Source organism: Rhincodon typus, chromosome 5 (assembly GCF_021869965.1).
Source record: "Rhincodon typus isolate 14 chromosome 5, sRhiTyp1.1, whole genome shotgun sequence".
Taxonomy (NCBI): Eukaryota; Metazoa; Chordata; class Chondrichthyes; order Orectolobiformes; family Rhincodontidae; genus Rhincodon; species Rhincodon typus.
Window position 1 is genome coordinate 13,220,965 of NC_063336.1, and position 24,682 is coordinate 13,245,646.

Here is a 24,682-nt window from a genome sequence, read left to right on the forward strand (position 1 = left end):
GTCAACAGTAGATGCTTCCATTGTAAAAGCATCAGAGATATATTTAGAGGAGAACGTTCTCTAACTTGCCCTAACACTGCCTCAGATCAAATTTGCGAAGAACACCTGACTGATTTGAATTTACACATCAGTTATTCCCATGCCTTGACCGAATAAGATTGCTAAACCAGGAAAGCATTTTGTCTGAACTCGTGCTCATTAGTAACTAGTTTGATGCTCCCCAGTGGTATTTTGTGAAGAAACCTTACAGACAGCAGTCAATAGAAAGGTTTTTTTTTCTCTAATTAGTTCAGCAGTTTTGAACCCCAGTGATTAAAGATCATCATTTAACTATTGAGAACACTCAGTATCTCTCTCATACATTGAGGTGATACACTTTTTAAAAAGGAATTGAATGTTTACAAATAGGGCGGCACGCTGACTAAGTGGTTAGCACTGCTGCCTCACAGCGCCAGGGACCCAGGTTCAATTCCACCCTCAGGCGACTGTCTGAGTGGAGTTTGCACATTCTCCCCGTGTCTGCGTGGGTTTCCGCTGGGTGCTCCGGTTTCCTCCCACAGTCCAAAGATGTGCAGGCTAGGTGGATTGGCCGTGCTAAATTGCCCGTAGTGTTCAGGGATGTGTAGATTAAGTGGGTTATAGGGAGATGGATCTGGGGTGGATGCTCTGATGGTCAGTGTGGACATGTTGGGCCAAAGGGTCTGTTTCCACAATGTAGGGATTCTATGATTCTATGAGAAAACTCTAACTCCTGTTGTAAAAATAGTCTTAAGTTTTATGAGCTTTGTTTTGTAGTTCTAAAGGGCAACAATAGTTTCAAAACGTTTTGCAAAAAATTTACGTTTTTATGCTTTTTTCTAAATTGCTACAGAATTTTAATGTTTTCTTCGGAATGTCAATACATGCTTTCAGGCTATTATGAAATAAATAAACTCAGAATGCTTAAGAAAGAATTGTAGCAACAGTGGTTGGATTCTTGGGTAATCTGAGTGCAAATCGTAACTGTGCTAACATAAGATACTTTGCTATTGCTGCAATTTGATGTCTATTAACCTTGGGCAAAATTATCTGAATAAAAAGGCTTGCAATGACAGAATGTGGAGCCTTTCACAACATTAAGATGTACTAAAAACCTTTTATAGCTACTTTAGTACTTTTGAAGTGTAGTCCGTGAGATGCAGCAGCCAATTTATACACAGCAAGCTGCTTTTAAATGAAGAATTCAAGCCAGCAAGGACCAAGTAATGGCTTGGGATCTATTGAGCTCGTCTGAGTGCAGATGACAGAGTTAAACGATTCCTCAACCAATAGATCAGATTTAAGCCTGCGGTCCTGCCATATCCAGTGGTGGTGAACAATTAAGCATCTCACTGGAGAAGGAGACTCCACAAATATTTTCATCCTCAATGATTAGGGAGCCCAGAGGATCAGTGCAAAAGATAAAACTGAACTATTGCATAAGCTTCAGCCAAAAGTACCAGTTGGATGATCCATCCTGGCCTCATCCAGAGGACCCTAACCCATCAAAAATGTCAGTCTTCAACCAGTTCAATTTATGCCATATTGTATTACAAAACGGTTGGAGGCACCGTATGCTGCAAAGGCTGTGGACCTTTCCAACACTATGGCAGTAGCACTGAAGCCTTTTGCTCCCAAACTTGTTTCTCCCCTAGCCAAGCAGTTCCACCACAGTAACAACACAGGAATGTACCCAACAATGTGGAAAATTTCACAGTTATGTGTTGTATGCAAAATGCAGGATAAATCCAGTGCAGCTAATTACTGCCCATCAGTCTACTCTTGATCATCAGCAAAATGATGGACAGTGTCATCAACAGTGCTGTCAAGCAACCCTTGTTCAACAGTAACTTGCTCAGTGATACCCAGTTTGGGTTCAACCAGGAACACATAGCTCCTGACCTCATTACAGCCTCGATTTAAACATGGACAAAAGAGCTGAATTCCAGAGTTGAAATGAGAGTGACAGCCCTGGACATCAAGGTACATTTGACTGAGCATGGCATTAAAGACCCCTAGCAAAACTGGAGTCAGTGAGAATTGGAGAAAACTGTCCGCTTGTTGAAGCCATATTTAGCATATAGGAAGATACTTGTGGTTGTTGGAAGTCAGTCATGTCAGCTTCAGGACATCTCCACAGGAGTTCCTCAGGGTAGTATCCTGGGCTCAACCATCTTCACCTGCTTCATCCAGGACCTTCCCTCCATCATAGATTCAGAAGCGGAGATGTTCACCAATGTTCAGTGCTATTTGTGACACCTCAGATATTGAAGAAGTCCAAATGCGGTAAGACCTGAATAATATCCAGATTTGGGCTGAATAGTGGCAAGTCACATATTCGCTGTACAAATGCCGGGCAATGACTATCTCCAACAAGAAACAAGCTTAACCAGCACCCCTTGACGGTCAATCCCATTGCCATCTCTGAATCCCCCAGTATCCACATCTTAGGGTTACCATTTGACCAGAAACTGAGTTGGATGAGCCATTATAAACACAGCCACAACAAGAGCAGGTCAGAGGCTAGTGAGTAGCATGTTACCTGACTCCCCAGAGCCTGTCCATGTCTATATAAAATAAGTCAGGAGTGTGATGGAATACTCCCCACTTGCCTGCATTACATAGGTGCAGCTCCAAAAACACTCAAGAAGCTTGACATTATCCAGGAAAAAAGCAGCTCACTTGATCTCCACCGCACCCACAAACATTATTCTCTCCACCACTGACACTCAGTAGCAGCAGTATGTACCAACTACAAGATGCACTGCAGAAATTCTTAGACAGCACCTTCCATACCCATGACTACTTCCATCTAGAAGGACAAGGGCAACAGACACATAAGGACAACGTCACCTGCAAGTTCCCCTGCAAGCCATTCACCATTCTGACTTAGAAATATATCACCGTTCTTTCAGTGTTGTTGGGTCAAAATCCTGTAATTCCCTCCCTTATGGCATTGTGGGTCTACCTAAAGGACATGGACAGCAGCAATTCAAGAAGTCAGCTCACCTCCACCTTGGCAACTAGGATGGACGATAAATGCTGGCCTAGCTGATCATGCGCGCATCCCATGAACACCCAAACTGAAAGTTAATGCCTCAGCACTGCACTGAAGTATCAGACTGAGTTTTGTCCCAGATCTCTGGACTTACACGTAAATCTACAATCTTCCGATTGAGCTGTGAGAGATGCCGCCACTGAACAAGAAAGAGGGGGATGCTGAGAAGAGAAGAGCTGGGCAAAAGGAATTGTTTCTGCATGCTGCTGAAAGGTTCAGGGTCAATAGTATGCCCATGGCAAGGGGTAGAGTGTGAGGGTGGTGGCAGTGTGTTCACTGTGTAAAACAGAGCCCTTTTGAAGGTGGAGGGTTCATTATTCTGTTGACCCCAACACTGGAGCTGAGTTTAATTTGCAGCAGCTCTCATTTGCAGCCCATTAATCAGACTGAGCATACAGCATTTTCAAAGTTTGGATTTCAGCTGATCCAAGCTCCAAATATGCTTACTCAAACATAGTTACAAAATGTCAAATTTAATTTTAGTAGCTGTTTTGACACTCAAATCTTCTAAGTACAAAAACAAATCTTATGTTTTACAGGACAGCGCTTGGCTTTGATCTATACAGGGACTGTGCCTGGAGGAACTAGTTCATTGGCAGATACTGAAATCTTCATATAATAAAAAAAAGTCTATAGTTTATTTTTTCACCTGTTCCAAAGAGTTGGCTGTTTTAAAAAGAAATATATGAACTTTATGAGCTCACTCTGTAACTTCAGGTGGACTTGTGTATATTACCATGACTGATCTTTTTTCTTCAGTATTTTACCATGCAGTCAACAAAATAGCTATTCCCAGAGCTTTTCCGTTCTGGTTTAGAATGGAATCTGGAAAGTCAAAGAATACAGTATCTTGATTCAGTCACTTATTTCACTGTTTAAAGTACATTTTCTATGATTACATAGGCTATATGGCATAGAAATAGGCAATACAGCATAACCAGCCCATACATATTTTTATGTTGCACTCATGCCACTCCTCTCCCCATCTCTTCTCATCTAATATTGTCACTTAACCACCTATTTCTTTCTCACTCATGCTTGTCTAGTTTCCCCTTAAATGTGTCCATGTTATTTACTTGTTTACTGTGGGAGTAATTTCCACATTCTGACTGAGCTTTAGGTGAAGACTGTAGTGATTTTAACAAGGTCAGCCAGGTGGACTTCATACAATATGAGTTCCCTGATTAGGGCTGTTAATCAGCCCTGGCTGACAGATAAAAACAAGCGTGTCAGACATCCTGTCACTTTGAGAGCTGGCTCTGAGGGAACTGGACCAGGGTCAAGGGTGACAGGATACTGGCCTCTGTGGAGTTATTTCAGTGGTGATAAGAGTGGGTTTAATGATGTACCGTGCGAAAGCACCTACTAGCTGTAGCCCAACTGAGCTTCAAACAGGCACTACAACTGACTTTATCATTGGAAAATGCGGAAGTGGAGCATGAGTTGCAGGGTATTCCGATGGAAGTAGACACCATCGCCAGTCCGACTGAGTTTGGGGAACACCACTTGAATGAAAGTAATTCTATAGCTTCACTCAAAACATATCCTGAACAGAAGGACTCTAGATCAGTCCACAGTAGAACCGCAAAACAAAGCCAAGCCTCAGCCAAACAGTTAATTTTTTTGTTTCAGGATCCGGGCCGGCAAGCCATTGCAGTTGCTACCGGTATATGGACTCGACAACAAGAGTCCGGCTAGGCCTAAATTGAGTAAGAGAACTCATAGGCTGGAATCCAGGAGACTGCAAACCCTGGAAAGTCCACCTACATCTGAGTTGGAACAGTTAAATTGCTTAGCAACATCCAAATTGGAACCAATCCAAATAAACAACCAATGAAATGGTCACTCGGTTCCAGTGGAGGCTAATACCGGCCTGAATGTTTTAGTGATCGTAAAACCAGTCTTTAACAAAATTCGCAATGCATTCCAACCCTTAAGTTTGCGCAAGATCTTGACTGGACTGAGACCCTATACCAGGAAAACCTTTACAGCTTTAGAGTACAACTTCGGTTCTCGTCTCTTATGAGAAGCAGCTGGTTCAGTTACTACTAATTATAATATAAAGCTCGGGCCCCAACGTGATGGGGCAAAATTGGTATGGAAATATTCACCTAGATTGACTCAACATTTTATGATTAGAAAATGACTGCTTGATGAAGTCCTAATTAACTAGCTGGAAGTTCTTCAGGAAGGGCTAGGGACTATCAAAGGAGCCAAGGCCACTTTGCATGTTGACCAGGAAGCATTTGTATGATTCTGCAAAGCCTCCCTGCTGCCATTTGCCTTACGGGCAAAAGTAGAGGTAGAAATCAGAAGGCTGGAAGATGAAAGTATAATCGCACCAGTCCACTTTGCAGAATGGGCAACACCAGTCATACTGATTGTGAAGCCTTATTGGTCAGTTCACCTTTGTGGGGATTTTAACCAAACAGTAAACTGCTTTTTGCAGCTGGATAAATACCTAAAACTTTGCATAGAGGATTTATACGCAAAGCTGGCAGGGGTCTGTCCTTTATGAAGCTTGACATGAGCTATGTGTACTCGCAATTGAGTTTTGATGAGATTCTCAGAAATGTGCTACAATTATTACTCGAGGGTTTGTACCAATATATGAAACTGCCATTTGGGGTATCATCAGCCTGTGCCATTTTTCAGTGATGAGAACATTTTACAAGGTCTATCCTAGGTCCCTATTTATCTAGTTGGCGTGCTAATAACAGGGAAAACCAATAAGGAGCTCTTGGAGAACTTGGACATAATCCTTAGATGTTTTTGCAGGCAGGCATATGCCTTAGAAGGTTTAAATATGTGTTCTAGACACCCCAAATGACCTACTTGAGCTACAGAGTCAGCAAACCAGGTTACACCTGTTGGAAGATAAAATGAGAGTTATCAAAGGTAGCCAGGCTCCCACCTCTGTACCAGAGTTCAGGTATTTCCTGGGGCTGGTGAATTTATTATAGAAAGTTCATACATAACCTGGCCTCCATCCTGACACCTTTGCATCAACTCTTAAAAAGGGGTCAGTCTTGGAAATGCTCGTGTAGCCAAGCCATCACTTTCAGGGAAGTGAAGGAACAGCTATCATCCTCTAAGTTGTTGGCACACAATGATCCCAAGCCAGATCTGGTAATGATATGCGATGCCTCTCCATATGGCATCAGAGTAGTATTAACTCATAGGTAGCCCACGGGTTTTCAAAATGAAGATGTGAGACATTATATCTGGTTGCCAGGATTGGATGCAGACACAGCCACATTGGTGGGGCAGTGCTCAGAGTGCCAACAAGGACAAAAATTACTGCCAGCTGCTCCACCATATTCATGGAAATGGCTGGGTAAACCTCATACTCAGTTACACATCAATTGTGAAGGTCCTTTCACGGGCTCAATGTTCTTAGTCATTGTGGACCTCCACTCAAAGTGGTGGATGTGTGTAATTTGTCAAGGACAAGGACAATGATAGAAAAACTGTGCACCTTTTGCAGTACATGGGCCATCGTTTACCAGCAGGGAATTCGAGTATTTCCTAAAGTCGAATGATATTCAACATATAAGGACATCTCCGTACTATCCGTCATCCAGTGGCCTGGCAGAAAGAACGTTCCAAACTTTGAAGGCAGGTTTAAAGAAACAGCCTAAAGCTTTACTACGTACAAAACTGTCCCGGTCCCTGTTTGATTATAGGCCCAATCCTCATGCAACTACAGGGATAGCTCCAGCAGAGTTGCTAACGGGGAGAAGACTCTACACCAGGTTAAATCTGATCTTCCTGGACCCAGGAGTGGGGGAGAGTAAAAAGGCATCAGGAACACCAATAATGTTGGACACAAGAATCCACTAAGCAAGAGAGCCAGTTTACTTTAGGGACGAAGTTTTTTGTAGGGGAATCACAGGAATGTCCAGCATGGATGAAGAGGGATGGTTGACGTGAGGTCAAGACAAGTGACGTATAAGGTTTTTGTAGGTACAACAGCCCTGAACATGCATACAGACCACTGGAAAGCTGCAAACTCGCAAATGGTGTGGAAGCAAAATGTGCCCGGCTCTTTGACAGCCTTTCTGACTGTTCCAGAACCCATAGGCCTCCCTCTCCGTCAAGCACTGAAGACCTCAGGATCTGACATGGACATGGTAGATGTCGCTGCCTCGATGCATTTGTCGCCTGAAGAAGAGGATGAGTTTCTTCCGAGGTGTTTTGGGTGCAAAAGGCGAGCCACTGTGCATTACACACTGCTTGTATCAGAGGCAGAGTTGTAGGAACCTGACCCTGTGCTAAACAGCCCCAGGCGAGCTACAGACAAGAAGAACCAGCCGATGTCCTCGGACTCGGAGGGGGAGGGATGTAATAATTGCAATGAGGTCAGCGAGGTGGACCTCATAGAGTATGAGTTCTCTGGGTGGGGCTGTTAATCTGGTCCAATCAGGGAGCCCTGGTAGACAGATAAGAACAGAAACAAAATTGCTGGAAAAACTCAGCAGGTCTGGCAACCTCGCAATTCTTTCGGTTTTTATTTAGATAAGAACAGGAGCCTCGGACATCCTGTTAAATTTCAGAGCTGGCTCTGAGGGAACTGAATTAGTGTCAAGGACTCTCCACTAAACGGTGACTTGGTGACAGGATACCGGCCTCTGTGAAGGTATTTCAAAGACGTTTCTTTGAAATTACATTCTATTAAAAGCTTTGATAGTTTTAAAGACCATTTTATTATTCCTCGGTCTTGTTTTTTTTAAGGAGAAAAGGGACCCAGTGTGTCAATCTTCCAGTAAAATCTCTACACTTGCATTTCTGGTACCATTTTTATAAATCTCTCTGCACCCTCTCCAGTATTTCTACCTCCTTTTCATAATACAGCCACCACAACCGCGCCAACATTGTAAGTGTGCTTTAACAATGGCTCAAAACAGGTTTAGTATAACTTCTCAAGATTTTCAGTTCAGCTCCTCGGGAGAAATTTGTTAGATAGCAATCCTGTTTGACTAATTTAATTGAGTTTTTTTGAAAAAGTGACTAAATATATTAATGAAAGTAATGCAGTTGGACTTCAGTAAGGCCTTCGACAAGGTCCAAAATGGAAGGTAATAGACTGTGGGATCCAAAGCAAGTTGGCAAACTGGATCCAAACTTGTCTTGCAAATAGGAGGCAAAGGGTGATGGTGATGGTTATTTTCGTGATTGGAGGCCTGCAAGGGCATAGTAGGCTATGGACCAAATGGTCTGTTTCTATGCTGCATGACTCTGACTCTGAGATAAAATCGAATGATTGATTTGATTCTTTTATGACTTTCCTCACCTGTGATACAAATTTGGTGATTGATGTATTCATAATCCAGATCTCTTTGGCCCTCTACCCCAGCAGATTTGTAGCTTGCAATTAATAAGTGATTTCCTATTTTTGCTGCCAAAATATACTCCCTCATATTTATCCGGATTAAACTTTTTTTAACTAAGTATTTTACCCTTTCTGCAGTTGTATTAATATTTTCTGTAATTTGTTGCAACCCTTCACAACGATTGTGATTATTCCCCCAATCTAGTGTTGGCTGGTTTGGAATTTAGGAATGGTTTCTTTGATATCTTAAGTCCAAATTGTTAAATGAAAATTGCAAACAACAATTGCCCTTTAGGAGGGGATAATGGTGGAGTAGTGGAAATGTCACTAGACTAGTAATGCAGAGGCCCGAGCTAATGTTTTAGGGACATGGGTTAATTAATAAAACCTGGAGTTCAAAGTATGGAACTATTTACAATTGTAAAAATCCATCTTGTTCGCTAATGTCCTTTTAAGGAGGGAAAGCTATGTCCTTATCTGGTGTGGCCTACATGTAACTCCAGACCCACAACGGTATGGTTGAATATTAACTGCCCTTTGCTATAGCCTAGCAAGCCATTCAGTTCAAGTGCAACCAGAGTTAAACAACTATTGGAATTGCTATTACACATTCCATGAAGTAACATTTCCCACTTCCTGCCATTCTGACTAATTACTGTTTAACCCCATTGTCTGCTTTCCATTTTAAAGCCAGCAGTTCCTTCTGCCATTTGATCTTACTCTATGTTCTCTGACCTTCTTTACTATGGGCCACCTTATGAAAGTTGTTTTTAAAATCAAAATAAATTGTATCTGTTGTAAGGCATCGTCATTATCTATTCTGTTCATTACCTTCACAAAAGAAAATCAATAAGCTTGATCAAGCAAAATTTTCCCTTTTGAAATCCATGTGCACAGTCAATTAATATCTTGATAATTTCTAAACATTTTTCTATTCTCTCCTCTAGTATGGATTCATTAATTTCCTACCATTGTTGTTAAGCTGACTGGTCTATAGTTCCCTGAACATTTCTTATTCTGCTTAAATATAGGAATTACATTAGCCATCTGCTAGTCTTTTGGCACTACATGAATAATTCTCCTTCTCAACCTCTCCCCTCAGATTAAACCGCCATCAGTCATCTCTCTCTAATGCGAGAGCTGTCCTATGGTCTGATAAGACTATGGCAACTTTACATTTTCCTTTACGCCATTGTCTAATGAAATCCTAATTATGAGTATTGATGTCTCTGCCATCTGTTCCCTAAATTCTTTTAAAATACGTGGATACAATCCAACCAGACCAGGGTCTTTATCCTTTTTGAGTTTGTTTAGGTTCTTCAATACATCACTATCTTTATTTCAAATGGTTTTATTCCATTATTCAGCTCATCATTCAAAGTCATGTTTATCTTTTCTATCTTCCTGGTAAATATTGAAACAAAATACTTATTTCTGTCATCTCTTTCATCTTAACCTGTGGTATTGTCCTGTCTATCAAAGAACATAGAACATTACAGCGCAGTACAGGCCCTTCGGCCCTCGATGTTGCGCCGACCTGTGAAACCAATCTGAAGCCCATCTAACCTAAACTATTCCATTATCATCCATATGTTTATCCAATGACCATTTAAATGCCCTTAAAGTTGGCGAGTCTACTACTGTTGCAGACAGGGCATTCCACGCCTTTACTACTCTCTGAGTAAAGAACCTACCTCTGACATCTGTCCTATATCTATCACCCCTCAATTTAAAGCTATGTCCCCTCGTGCTAGCCATCACCATCCGAGGAAAAAGGCTCCCACTATCCACCCTATCTAATCCTCTGATCATCTTGTATGTCTCTATTAAGTCACCTCTTAACCTTCTCTCTAACGAAAACAGCCTCAAGTCCCTCAGCCTTTCCTCATAAGACCTTCCCTCCATACCAGGCGACATCCTGGTAAATCTCCTCTGCACCCTTTCCAATGCTTCCACATCCTTCCTATAATGCGGCGACCAGAACTGTACGCAATACTCCAAGTGCAGCCGCACCAGAGTTTTGTACAGCTGCAATATGACCTCATGGCTCCGAAACTCAATCCCTCTACCAATAAAACCTAACACACCTTATGCCTTCTTAACAACGCTATCAACCTGGGTGGCAACTTTCAGTGATCTATGCACATGGACACCGAGATCTCTCTGCTCATCCACACTACCAAGAATCTTACCATTAGCCCAGTACTCTGTATTCCTGTTACTCCTTCCAAAGTGAATCACCTCACACTTTTCCGCATTAAACTCCATTTGCCACCTCTCAGCCCAGCTCTGCAGCTTATCTATGTCCCTCTGTAACCTGCAACATCCTTCCACACTATCCACAACTCCACCGACTTTGGTGTCATCTGCAAATTTACTAACCCATCCTTCTACACCCTCATCCAGGTCATTTATAAAAATGACAAACAGCAGTGGCCCCAAAACAGATCCTTGAGTAACTGAACTCCAGGATGAACATTTCCCATCAACCACCACCCTCTGTCTTCTTACAGCTAGCCAATTTCTGATCCAAACCGCTAAATCACCCTCAATCCCATGCCTCCGTATTTTCTGCAATAGCCTACCAAGGGGAACCTTATCAAACAGTGCATCACACCTTTCTACTTTTCTTGACATGCCTGTAAAATATCTGACTATTTTGTTCCATGTTGCTTAATTACCTTATGCTTATGGTGTCTGAGTTTCAATCCTGCCCAGACTGACATATTAAAACTTTCAAATTTCTGGTGGTTCTAAGGGTCCCATATAAAATGACCCTGTCCAAGTTCAGATCTGTGAGTGAGTGCATGAAACGTAGTTGCTAGTGATTTGGCACAAATTGGCAATCTTAATTTAGAGATGTCATGAAAGTGGCAGCTATGAGAGATGGAAGTGTAATGCTGATACAGTAGAGGTGCCATTATAAGGCTGGGATTAAGGCTTATCAAGGCAAATTAAAAGAGAGCCTTGTTCTTCATCTGACTTGAGCTGTCACTTACTGTTTCTGGTCAAGAGCTCTGGGGATTCATTTCTTTTACTTTGATATACATTGTGCCTGAATCGTCTGAGTTGATGTTTTAAATTGCGTAGTGGCTTTTTTTCATCTTTGCATGATTGGTGTCTTGTTTTGGTGACTACAATTGCAAAATATATTTTAGTAATTAATTGTATAGTTTCATTAATTGTGTACTTCAGCAGATCCTTAAGTTTTGTTTCTATTTGTTCGTGGGCTATAAGCGATGCTGACTAGGCCACTTTCTACTTGAACTAATTGGTCTGTAGGGCTTGGTCTGCAGTCACGTGTAGGCCAAACCTGGTAAGGATAACAGATTTCCTTCTCTAAAGGACATTAATGAACCAGCTGGGTATTTACAATGTCCACCAGCTTTTAATTCCAGACTTTTTTTTTAATTGGATTCCAATTTCATTATCTTCCATGGTGTGATTCAAACCCATGTCTCTAAAACATTATCCTGGGGATTACTATTTGAGTTAGTAATGCTATTACATCGCCCCTAAATGCCCACCTCAATGCTAGCTGCTACTTTTCATGGGATATTAGTGATACTGGCAAGTCCTACATTTATTGCCCAATCCTGGTCAGTCTTAAGATGTTGATGGTGAGCTGCCTTTTCTAATTGCTGCAATCAGTGCTATAAAAATACTGTCACACTACCGTTAGGCAGAGAGCTCCTGAATTTTGACCAAGTTACAATTAAAAAACACAATATATTTCTAAGTTAGGACGGTGTGCGTCTTGGAGATGGCAGTGTTCTCATCAATCTACTGCCTTTGATTTACTTAGTGATGAAGGTCACTGGTTTTGGAAGTGTTAATGAGGAAGCCTTGGCAACTTGCTGCAGTGCATTTCGTAGATGGCCCATACTGCAGTCATGGTCAGCTGGTGGTGTAGGGACTGAATATTTAAGATGGTAAATGGGGTCCCAATCAAATGAGCAAATTTGTCCCTGATGATGTGAGAAATTTCTGGCCAGAAAACAAAGCATCTTCATCACCAAAACTACCAGACCACCATGGGGAAAAGTGTATTTCTGTTGAAACTGGGAGTTTTAACTTGGCTCTCTCGAGGTACTAGAGGTCAGTGCCTTTTAGCCCTTTTAATTTCCACAGTTGGGTTTTACATCAGATACTGCCTGATAAGGCATAGAGCATTGACATTTCCATCAGAACTGTGCTGGGAGTAAATCATTTAGAGAATCACATTTCAAGGTTAGTTTAGGCTTAAAGAAGGAAACTAGACCTGAAACAAGGGTCATTCCTGTCATACCCAAAGTATTTTAAAATCTTAATATATATTTAAATATAAACTTGTGGCATATAAAAAAGATGAATGCCAATTTCTTGACAAATCCCTAAGGAAATCAAATGACTTTTAGGAAATTGTGGTGTCACTTCACTCTACATGCTTGCAGTGGCAATAGATATGCTCTGTTCCAATTTCCTTCAGACAGTGTCATCAATTTGACCATCTCGAAGGTCATAGACATCTTTGCCCTTTTTTGCTTGCGATACCCCTGGGCCTCTAGCAGTGCAGTGGTAGTGTCCCCACCTCTAGACTATGCGTCCCAGGTTCAAGTCCCACCTGCTCCAGAGGTGTGTAATAATATCTCTCTAAACCAACTGATTGGAAAATATCTATCTGTAACAACCCACTCTGTCAAAGTTGCTTCCATTGCTCAATTTTAATTTATGCTATCTCTGGTTGGGCTCCAACATATGTTCGCCACCTTCCTCATTTTCCTCAGACAAGGGGAGACTTTGAGGTTTTGACACCAAGAAGAGAATGATAGAATCCCTACAGTGTGGAAGCATGCTACTCAGCCCATAGAGCCCATATCGACCCTCTGAATAGCATCCTACCTAGACCCACACCCTACCCTATCTTTATAACCCAACGTTACCTATGGCTAATTCAACTAGCCTGCACATCACTTGACACTATGGGCAATTTAGCATGGCCAACCCACCTAATCTGCACATCTTTGGATAGTGGGAGGAAACCAGAGCAGCCGGAAAAATCCACACAGAGATGGAGAGAACAACTCAACTCCGCACCGACAGTCGCACAAGGGTGGAATCGAACTTGGGTCCTTGGCACTATTAGGCAGCAGTGCTAACCACTGAGCCGCAGTGCCCCCCACCCCAAGAGGGTCAGGATAAAGATCTAAAAGTTATGGCAAGAATGTGAATGCTTCATGCACCTGGGATTAGCATTAACAGAAATTTTAAATCTGACAATAGAAATGAAGTATCAAATGAGCTCTCGTTGGAGTAGTTGGAAGGGGTGCAGTAGGTTGTTACATGATTGATCAGTAGCACTGAAGAATCAATGGGCCTTATGTGGGGCCACATCAAGAAGAGAGGAACAATAACTGTATTAATGAGGTGTGTATGCTGAGATGGGTGTTTGGAATAGTAAAAAAGGACAAGATCAGGAACTAATGCTTTGGAGGATCAGTGAAGATCATGAAAGTATTAAATAAATCTGAGAAACGATTAAATCAGTATGCTTATCTGTTTCACAAGGAGAGACAGGGGACATGTGTTGAAGCAAGTGATAGAGATGGGACAGCCAGGGAAAAGGAAGTCTGAAACCAGTTAGAAATCTGGGTGGCAAAAATCCAGGGGAATTAGTAAAGGAGTGGGTGACTGACAAGAAAAGATGGGGGTAATCTAGCAGCATTGTGGCAACCCCAAATAAAATGGGAGAAGCTAAGAGACTTCAAGGTCATCTGCTTGATCGCTTCAGAATTAAATAAAAATTTTCAAAGTTCATTTCCTAATTGTTCAATTCCTCAATTTCCTTTTCAGTGGCCTCGAATGTCACCACCCAACCTCAATGTGTATTTCTCCTACAACTCCTTGTTTGAATCCTTCTAATTGGATTTCCTCCCATGACTGGAAAAATGGTCCTTACCACACAATGGAATTTGCTATTCAAATCCCTCCAAATTGTCACCTGCTCATTTTCTTTTAACAACTTACACACTCAGTGGTAGGGCCCTGGGGAGTGTTGTTGAACAGAGAAACCTAGGGGTTCAGATATATAGTTCCTTCACAGTAGCGTCACAGGTAGACAGAGTGGTGAAGAAGGCATTTGGCACACTTGTCTTCATTGGTCAGAGCATTGAATATAGGATTTGGGATGTCATGTTGCGGCTGTACAGGACATTGGTGAGACTGCTTTTGGAGTACTGTGTGCGGTTCTGGTTACCCTACTATAGGAAAGATATTATTAAACTGGGAAGGGTGCAGAAAAGATTTTCAAAGATGTTGCCGGGACTGGAGGGTTTAAGTTATAAGGAGAGGACTTCTTTCTCTGGAGCTTAGGAGGTTGAGGGGTGTCCTTATAGAAATTTATAAATTCATAAGGGACTTAGATAAAGTGAATAGCAAAGGTCTTTTTCCTCGGGTAGGGCAGTCTGAAACTAGAGGCAATAAAAACTGAAAGAACTGCAGATGCTGTAAATCAGAAACAAAAGCAGAAATTGCCGGACACCACAGCATGTCCGGCAGCATCTGTGAAGAGAAATCAGAGTTAATGTTTCAGGTCTGGTGATCCTTCCGTAGAACGGATGGTAGCTGGGAAAGTGTCAGGTATATGCAGAAGATAAGCAGGAGGAGGGGGTTAGGAGTAAATGTTAACTCTGATTTCTCTTCACAGATGCTGCCAAACCTGCTGAGCTTTTCCAGCAGTTTCTGGTTTTATTTCTAAAACTAGAGGACTTAGGTTTAAGGTGAGAGGGGAAAGATTTGAAATGGACCTGTGGGGCAATTTTTTCCACAGGGTGGTGCATATATGGAATGAACTGCCCAAGAAAGTGGTAGATGCATGTGCGGTTACAGCATTTTAAAGACACTTGGATAGCTACACGAATAGGAAAGGTTTAGAGGGATTTGAGCCAAACACAGGCAAATGGGACTAGTTTAGTTTGGGAGACCTGGTTGACATGGACCGAAGAAGGGTCTGTTTCCATGCTGTACAACTCTAATTATTAAAATCCGCCTGTTTGGCCATACCTTTGGAATTCTAATATTTACTCCATTGATTCACCATCTATTTTCTTTTTATTCAATTTCTTAAGTCTCTGTGAAATGCCTTCAGGCTTTTTCTAATGCATGTCACTGGTTTAAAATTAAAAATACGAGGAGACAGAAAGTTGGGATAAAGAAATAAGGTCAGCCCAAACTTGCTCTCCTAAAGAATAAAGAAGTTGTATAATAAGCTACTAGAGAAAGGCATTGAGTGATATGAATGGGTGATATTTAAGGCATAATATTCATTCCCTTTCTGAGGCACTGTATCAATAGTGTGTACCATTGACAAGATGTAGTGCAGTAACTCATCCAGGTTCCTCTGACAGCACATTCCAAACCTATATCCTCTACCACTTAGAAGGACAGAGCAGGAGGTGCATGGGAGTGCCAGCACTTGCAGTTACCCCCTGAGCTACACATCATTCTGACTTGGCACAGCGTCCTTCACCATCTCAGTCAAAATGCTGGAATTCCTTGACAGCACTGTGGGTGCCCCTGTTCCTGAAGGATTGCAACCATCCAAGAAGAGGGCCACCTCCTTCCCCAGAGAACTCGGGTTAGGTAATAAAAACTGGCCTTGCCAGTGACACCCAAATCCTGTGAACAAATAAAAAGCTATTTTGATGAGATTAATCAGCTGCTGAATAGGCATTTGACAAAATTATTCTGTTCTAAATGATATATTGCTGGCCTTAATGACAAATTATTCTATTGTTGAAAGAAAAGCCTTCCAAACATGTGATGGCATTTTAAAAAAAAATCTTTGTTTATCTCATTGATTTCCACACAGAGATTGCCACCTAAACGACCTGAGCCACCTAGCAGTTGTTTTAACATGAAGGAAAGCCAAGCAGTTGAAGAAGAGGAAGAGGAGGAGGAGGAGGAGGAGGAGGAAGAAGCACACAAGAACAAACCTGCTGGTCTGACCCAAGGACAAGAAATAGAGCAAGAACCAGGCTTGTCTTACCCTACTGATTTAACAGAAAATCCCAGCCACGATAACGGTGAGTTAATGCATAAATTCTTAACTCCTAGCGGCATGGACCAGCAGGAGGGAGCCATCCAAGTCTCCTTTATTACTCTCAGTTCAGGCAGCAGAAGATCTGCTGCAGAAGGCCATCATATGTTTGTGTTAGAGAAAGGCAGATACAGTTGGCCACATTTATGCTCCTGATCTGCCATCCCACTGTGAGTGATCTTCAATTATGAACACTATAATGAGCGGCTTTGATGATGCCAGTGCTTGAGTAGTTTCATGGTACTCACCTTTGACATTCACATGATAAACAGTAAGGTTGGAGCTGCTGGTACCATTTCTCAGTAAAAATCACAGCATGGAGGAGAAAAATATCAGAGCTGGGAAAAACTGCAGCTACACCTGTTCTCTGAAACACTTTAATAAATAATCAAAATGCTTGAGGAAAAATCCAGCATTCTCCTTTTCTTCACTATGTTCTTTTTCTTGAAACACTTCATGGAGAGAATTGGCGATTCTGTTGAAGTGACTGATTGATTGCTTAATCATGCTAAGTTAATTTTGTATCAGTGCTGTCAAACTCAATCCAACCAATTTGCCAAGCACTGAAAAATATATTCAATCCTAATTTTAAGTTTAAATATGGTAGACCATGAATCATAGCTGGAATGACAATGATCATTTAACTCCCCTGTCAGTCAGTTCTGAAGACCACACTGGTGTAACTGACAGGAATTAACTTTATAGACTTCATCTGGAAAATATAATTGTCATCCACTCACTCCATTTTGCTGGAAAGGGAATGATTGAGTTATCAGTCCTTTTCCCTTTTTTTTTAAATTAACCTGATGTGGTGTCAGTACTCACTTTAGATTTTTAAAATACTCTCAACCTATCTCAGCACTTCTTTAGATTATGCTTTGATTTCTGGACATGCTCAGAAAGTCTAGTGATAATGCAATCATAATTCTCCATCAGCCGTGACCTGAACCAGTGAAGTAGCCATAGTCTTCCTAGTACTGGTCCTCGATTAGAGAGATATGGTGGTGGTTTAACCTGAGGGTCATCGTTCTTCAGGCAAGAGGAGAGGTTGAGAAGGAGAGTCCTTCATGGTAACCAAGCCAGTCTGGGCCTTGAACCCACTATTGGCATCATTCTGCATTGCAAATCAATTGTCCAGCCACTTGAGCTAACAGAGCCTCACCAGTGCGCTATACCACTTCTAATACCATTTTCTGAGATTTGAATTTGAGAGTTCCATTGCTCAAAGAGTTGCATCCATAAGCAATTTTGGTGTAATTTATTAAGAGGCAAACATTTATTTAGCCTTTGCGTCAGACGTAGACAGAAAAAGTATATGACCCATGATAGGAGAGAATAGTTTACCAGTCCCAGAGGATGAGCTGATGGATGAAGTCATTGTCTACACCTGGACGTTGTTCTTCTCTAATGTTCTTTGTCATTTCATGCTAACCAGGGTGTTTCCATTTTTCATTCACTTGAAGAAGACTACTCTCCCTCTTCCAGACACATGTTTTTAAACCTTCATTCTACGGCCTGCCAACGTACCCCATGTCAATCACTTGTTTGATCCCACCTGGCCAAGGACAGAAGGATGGCTGCCCAGGACGTAATCACCCCTTGTACATCATTTTGCACAGTCCTCAGCTTATCTCTTTTGTCTTATCTCCTTTGTTAACTCCTGTCAGACATTTATCACACATCTATCAATTCAGAAATGTCACCATGGAGGCTGTAACAGGAGACTTCAACGTGTACCTTTGTGAACACTATTCTCCTTGGCTAATATTTATGTGTGTGCCTGCTATTTTTGGGGAAAGGAAGAAATTGCTTGTTCTTTTTCTAAGTGATCACAATTCTACACCTGTACGTTCTGTATTCTATATTATACCTGCACCTCTCAAAATAGTGGCAGAGTAGCAGGGCTGCATGTGGGCTCTTGGACGTGGAGCTCATCTGCACCTGTTTGCTTACTTTCATTTTTTTGCTTTTCACTTCCACTCTCTCTCTTTCTCTTTCGTTTTCTCGTTCATTTTTCTTTAAAGCCTTTTGCGGCAGGTTAATCAGTGGCATCGGGCCAGCAGCGAGAGCGGCCTGTGCGTAGAATGGCAGCATTATCCCATTGTTCAGAGGTGGCAGACGCAGCTCCCCCTGGTGATTGGAGACAGCGGCAGCAGCAGACCTTTCAAGATGGCGGCGCCAGCAAGGTGACACCTCAGAGGAGGGCAGCCAGAGTGGGACTCTTTGCGAGCAAGTGGCCTGGCCTGGCAGTAGAGCCAAGGAGTCCTGATTTCAATAGGTCAAGAGTAGGGACTCCCGGTTTTGGCGCAGCAGTGGCAATATGGCAGGCCCGGACCAGGGACTCCTGGTTCTCAACTAGGTGGCAGCTTCTGGTTGTGGTAGGCCTGGAGCTCGGATCTCCTGGTTATCGGCAAGACGGCGGCAGCAGCAGAGCCAGGGACTCCGAGTTGTGGAGCGAGTGTGCAGTAAACATGAGACCTAGTATCGGTGTCAGCAAGATGGGACCAATGGCAAAGAGATGGAGCCTAACATGTGGCCACTCCCCCAGCGCAGGCCATAGATAGGAGGTGGAAGTACAGGTGTGGCTGGTGAGCCAATGCAGAATGGAGATGGCGGAACAAAGGCAGACTGTATTTCAGTGATATCTATTTGATTTTATTCTTGACTATTCAAAATGATGCCGGATTGTGGCGACTGTTGAAGCTTTTCACTGTATTTTGCAATATTATTCACTGTAAAATGCAAGTGACAATAAATCATTCAATTCAATTAATCTTAAAGCTCTGTTTTTTACAGTAGACTCACGGTGTTGCATTGAAAAGTATTTGTTCACGGATTTTTAAAAAATATATCATGCTGATAGCTTGCACTTCCTGGTTTACTGCCCTAACTTCAGTGGTATGTGTATGTTAACAATCACCTTGGAAATTGCCATACAAGCATTTCCATTTTTATAAGTTAACCTATGTTACTCATCAACCTGATCAGGGATATTTATTATGCATCTCTGGAGTAGGTGGGACTTGAATGCAGGCCTCCTGGTCCAGGCATAGAGACACTACCCACTGCAGCACATTTTTACTTTTGGCATGTCAACTGTCACAGCCTAATGACAGGTTTTCATCATTAAGGTGGCACATGGAGCAAGTTTCTGAAGTGGCTGACTGTCTTTGAAAAATTTCAGTAGTGAAATGCTTTACTCTTATGAAATTACTCTGTGTTATGAGTTTGTTTTATCACTCTTCTGAAGTGCCTTAAAGGTGCTATAGAAATGCCAGCAAGAGTTTTTGAGAACGAAAGTTCTGTTCTATACCAGTGAGAATTGAGCTTGTAAAACAGAATCTTTGCACCACATGCTATGCTCCGGCTAGCGTGTTCCCATTAGTAATCGTGTATCACCTTAACCTCAATTCTTAACTCCAGTTCTTTTGGGTCAGCCCAGTTGTTCCACCACTTGTTTCTTTTTATTCTTGGTGGCACACAATTTTCTTGGCATGACCTCAATCATCATTCCTTCTTGGTTGTCTTCACTCTCCATACCCATTGTTTTTCAGTAGTTCAGGTTTGAAAGAATGTGTTCTGCTTCAAGGAGCCTGACCTCAATTATAGTCAGCTTGATTTCAGCAGTGTAAAAGGGGACAGGACTGGTTCTAGTTTTTCTTTTAGTAATATCCTCCTCCTGGAATGTGCGCAAATCACCCCAAACACAAGTAAATGTTGTGTAAACAGTTCAGAAAAGTTGGCAACTTGGAAATGACCCTGATTACCAGCCTCTGTCGTGATAACAAATGGTTACACCGGCTTCGTATTTTGAGCCGCAGGCAGACACATTTCTTCACTAGCATTGGAGCAAAATGCAAAAACAGCAGTATGACATTCAGACCTTCAGCCTGTTCTGCCGTTCAGTTAGACCATCACAATTCAGCATCTTAACTCTATCTTCCTGCCTTAGTTCCATATTGCTTGATATTTTTATCTATGCATAAACAAAAATTGTGATTTGTGTGAATCGAGCTGCTGAGTCCACAAAGTTCATTGTGTACTTGTAGAATATTAATTTGTGTCTGCTACGATAGGACATTTAGAATTCTTTATTTGATAAAGGACGTGGATTCAAGTTACAAGGTCATAGAGATGTACAGCACAGAAACAGACCCTTTGGCCCAACTCGTTCATGCCGACCAGATATCCTAGATAGATCTAGCCCCTTTTGCCAGCATTTGGCCCATATCCTTCTAAACCCTTCCTCGCTATATACCCATCCATATGACTTTTAAATGTTGTAATTGTACCAGCCTCCGCCACTTCCTCTGGCACCTCATTCCACATACACACCACCCTCTGCGTTAAAAAGTTGCCCCTTAGGTCCCTTTTAAATCTTTCCTGTATCACCTTAAACCTATGCCCTCTAGTTTTTGATTCTGCCACTCTGGAAAAAAGACCTTGTCTATTTACTGTATCTATGCCCCTCATGATTTTATAAACTTCTACAAGTTCACCCCTCAGCCTCTGACGCTCCAGGGAAAATAGCCCCAAACTATTCAGCCTCTCCCTATAGCTCAAACCCTGCAGCCCTGGCAATATCCTTGTAAGCTTTCAAGTTTCACAACATTCCTCCCCTTAGCGGGGAGACACAGTATTCCAAAAGTGGCCTAACCAATGTCCTGTACAGCTGCAACATCATCTCCCAACTCCAATAATCAATGCACTGACCAATAAAGGCAAGTGTACCAAACATCATCTTCACTATCCTGTCTACCTGCCACTCCACTTTCGAGGAACTGTGAACCTGCACTCCAAGGTCTCTGTTCAGTAACACTCCTCAGGACCTTACATTTAAGTGTATAAGTCCACCCCTGATTTGCCTTTCCAAAATGTAGCAGCTCACATTTATCTAAATAAAACTCCATCTGCCACTCCTTGGCCCATTGGCCCATCTGATCAAGATCCTGTTGTACTCTGAGGTAACCTTCTTCACTGTGCACTAGACCTCCAATTTTGATGTCATCTGCAAACTTACTGACCATACCTCCTATGTCCACATCCAAATCATTTATATAAATGGCAAAAAGCAATGGACCCAGCACCAATCCCTGTAGCACACCATTGGTCACAGTTAACTTTATACATTACATTATAATCCTTCACTGTTAAAGATTTGTGCTTTTTCTTCTTTTTTAAACAAGCAAACTGGTAGAACAACAGACTGACTAGATCATAAAAGCCAAAAGGACAGCGGATGCTTTAAATCAGAGACAAATATAGAAATTGCTGGAAAATTTCAGCAGGTCTGGCAGCATCCCTGGAGAGAAATCAGAGTTGACATCTCAGGTTGAGTGACCCTTCCTCAGTGACCAGATCATGCCCCCTCAACAGTTTCCCACTCCACCCCAGCTCCAGTTATGGACACTGCACTGCTGCAGGGACTCCCCTTTAGCTGTGCTCACCCAATCCTCTCAGCGTACACAGCAACTCATTTCCACTTGCACCTCAGTTGAGTTCAGCACTCCTTTTCCTCTCCTCCCTCAATCTAGTCCATTGTTCCTTTCCCTCCTTTACCACTCCACTGTTTGACTTTATCTGGCAACTCCTGGCTAACAGGTTCAGATTGAAGTTACATTTCCTTTCTGCAGCTGCTTGTAGTTCCCCCCGTGCTCAGCAAATCCTCAAATCTCTAGTATTTTCAGAGCCCCTGACCTCAGCATCGACACTTGTGAACACTTGGTGATTTGATGCAATTCCAAGTGACAGTTTTGAATTATTTCTGTTTTAAATCTTGTCAGCAGTGCACAGTTGTTGACAAAATTTGTACATATATATAATGGATTTCGTTGGGAAAGGAGGGGGGGTAAAAGGTGGAGATGGATCTGAGAAAAGGGGGCAAAATAAAACGCTGTTTCTAAATTTCCACTTTCCACCAACTGAGAAAAAGTTTTGACTGAACTTTCAGTATATCTAATAGAAGCAAAATATTGCAGAGCTGGAAATCTGAAATAAAAATTGTCCTGGAGAAATTCAGCAGGTCTAGTAGAATCTGTGGAGAGAGAAACTAAGTTAACATTTCAAGTCTTCAGAAATTCCAGTATTTCTACTTCATGTGTTGCAACATACATCTTAATTACTATTGGCCATTAACAATGTTAAAAAAAAACTAGCAAAGCAAAATCATAGTAACTTCTTTCTAAATTACTTAACCTCTCATTTTTCCTATTTGAAACATCTTTGGAGATGCGGCACTTCACAGTAGTGGTCAGATGACCCATTGCCATTAGCAAATGGTAGTGTAAATGCAATGGGATATCCGAGGGAGGGCAATTCTGAGAATCGAGCACAGATAGAGGCTGTTCATCCCATTATGACATGCTGTCACTCTAAAAGAGTTATCCAGTCAGTCCCATGGTTGTGATCTTTCCCTGTAGCCCTATAAGTGATGCATTCCAGATCAGCTTAACACACAAAGAAGTAAATTTTCTTCTTTTCCCCATGCTCTTTAGACTGTTATCTTCAATATAAGGCCCATGGCTCAAAACAATTTCTTCCAGTTCCCTCTCCCAACTTCCATTTTAGTATGAAACTCCTATTTTAAATCACCCCTCAATTTTCTCCCCCGTCTGTGCTGTCAAGCATTGGAACGTGGATTCTTAGTCTCTCAGAAACAAATATTTGGAGGTTTCTCTACTCTATTGATTGCTTTGGCATTGTTTGGGATGGACATTAGTTTGGTGCACTGCTGCCATAATTTGTCTATTATTAAAGTAAACTGGTGTATTTACCAGATTTTCAGTATAATGTAATAAACAGCACAATATGCCTTTAAAATGTTGGGGGGAAAATGCCCAATAATACATATCAATTTGATCCTTCCCTACTCATAGACTCCTCCCATTGTCCTGGTCAACATTCTTTGCCAGAATAGCAAGACCACAGAAGTTGCCTTTCATCTCATTTGTTGAAAGTGGAATTCAACCACGCACAAATTAACAGTCCCATATCAACAGTGACAAAACTTAAAAAGTAATTCACTGACTGGTAAATGATTTGTTGTACCCTGAAGGTGTCTTTAGGTGCTTTATATAAATGTAAATTCTAGCTATCTTTCCCAAACTCATACTGTGAGTGGGGAGATCAATTCAAGCTATATGAAAGTAGCTGAAATGGTTACAGATGTGTCACAATTGTTGAGAGCAATTTGTAGTGATAAATATACCTAGTGACAACATTGATTAAACAATGCAAGAAGAACCTGACTTCAAACTAATAGGAAGATTTCACGCCAGCCTTGCAAACAAGAAACATTCAGAGGGAACAATTACATTTTAAACCTACTGCCTGGGTGGGTTTTTATATAGCTCTGATAGTCCCATTGCATTGATTGGATTTGCATTTCCATCCCAAGCTGTTTGAATGAAATTTCCATATTGATAACTTTTGATTTGCATTTTGAATCATAATTCTATTGAAGGTTGAGCATGGTGCTATGGAGCTGAATTCAGGCATTCTGCCAGAAGCTTGGAAAATGGGAGCATTGTCACAAGAGATCCAGAGGCACCGAACACCTAGCAGAATGAATTCTGTCCTGTATCTTTTAGGTATTGTGCGATTTCTGAATCAGAAACCTCCCTGCTTCAATCTGCATTATGAGCTCATCCCACCAGAACACCAGCTATGGTGCAGCTCTTCATTTAGGCTGTTCCATATACCAGATTGATGCTCTGTAATTACAAAGCCGAAAAAGCAAATGTTATTCTTAAGAACTTCTGTGTCAGAGAATCCACTTCTAACAACATGCTGTAAAAACTCTGCTAAGTTTTTGACTACTGTGAAAAGTTTCATCACATCAGCTGATATTATCAATATCAGTTGATCCAATCCACAACATTCTAAAATAATCAAAAACATTCCAAACTAAATCAACCTATGACATTTTTTTTAAAAATCAATTTGCCTTAAATTTCAATGCTAGTGGTGCTTTTAAAAAAATACGGGATCCAGACTGACATTTTTGCCAAAAAGTAATCTGTTTTTCCTTGGGCTATATCTACCTTTATGCCAAGTTACGCTAAATATGCATGTATATGTAGTTTACAAGCAAATGGATGAAATGACCTTCAGTCGCAAAGGTAAGAAGAAACGTAAGAACAGAAGTTTAGAAAGTATGCCTCAGTTGGGTCCCAACCCGAAATGTCAACTTTCCTGC

The 24,682-nt window shown here is 41.6% G+C and overlaps 1 protein-coding gene across 2 annotated transcripts in view; it reads left to right on the plus strand.

The window, feature by feature from the left end:
• Positions 1-24,682, plus strand: part of LOC109938951 (solute carrier family 4 member 1 adaptor protein) — a 104,625-nt gene that overhangs the window by 68,182 nt on the left and 11,761 nt on the right. For both annotated transcript variants that reach the window (XM_048597412.1, XM_048597413.1), the window contains exon 11: positions 16,258-16,471. In XM_048597412.1, coding sequence (XP_048453369.1) covers positions 16,258-16,471 — 214 coding nt within the window. The remainder of the gene's footprint in view (positions 1-16,257; positions 16,472-24,682) is intronic.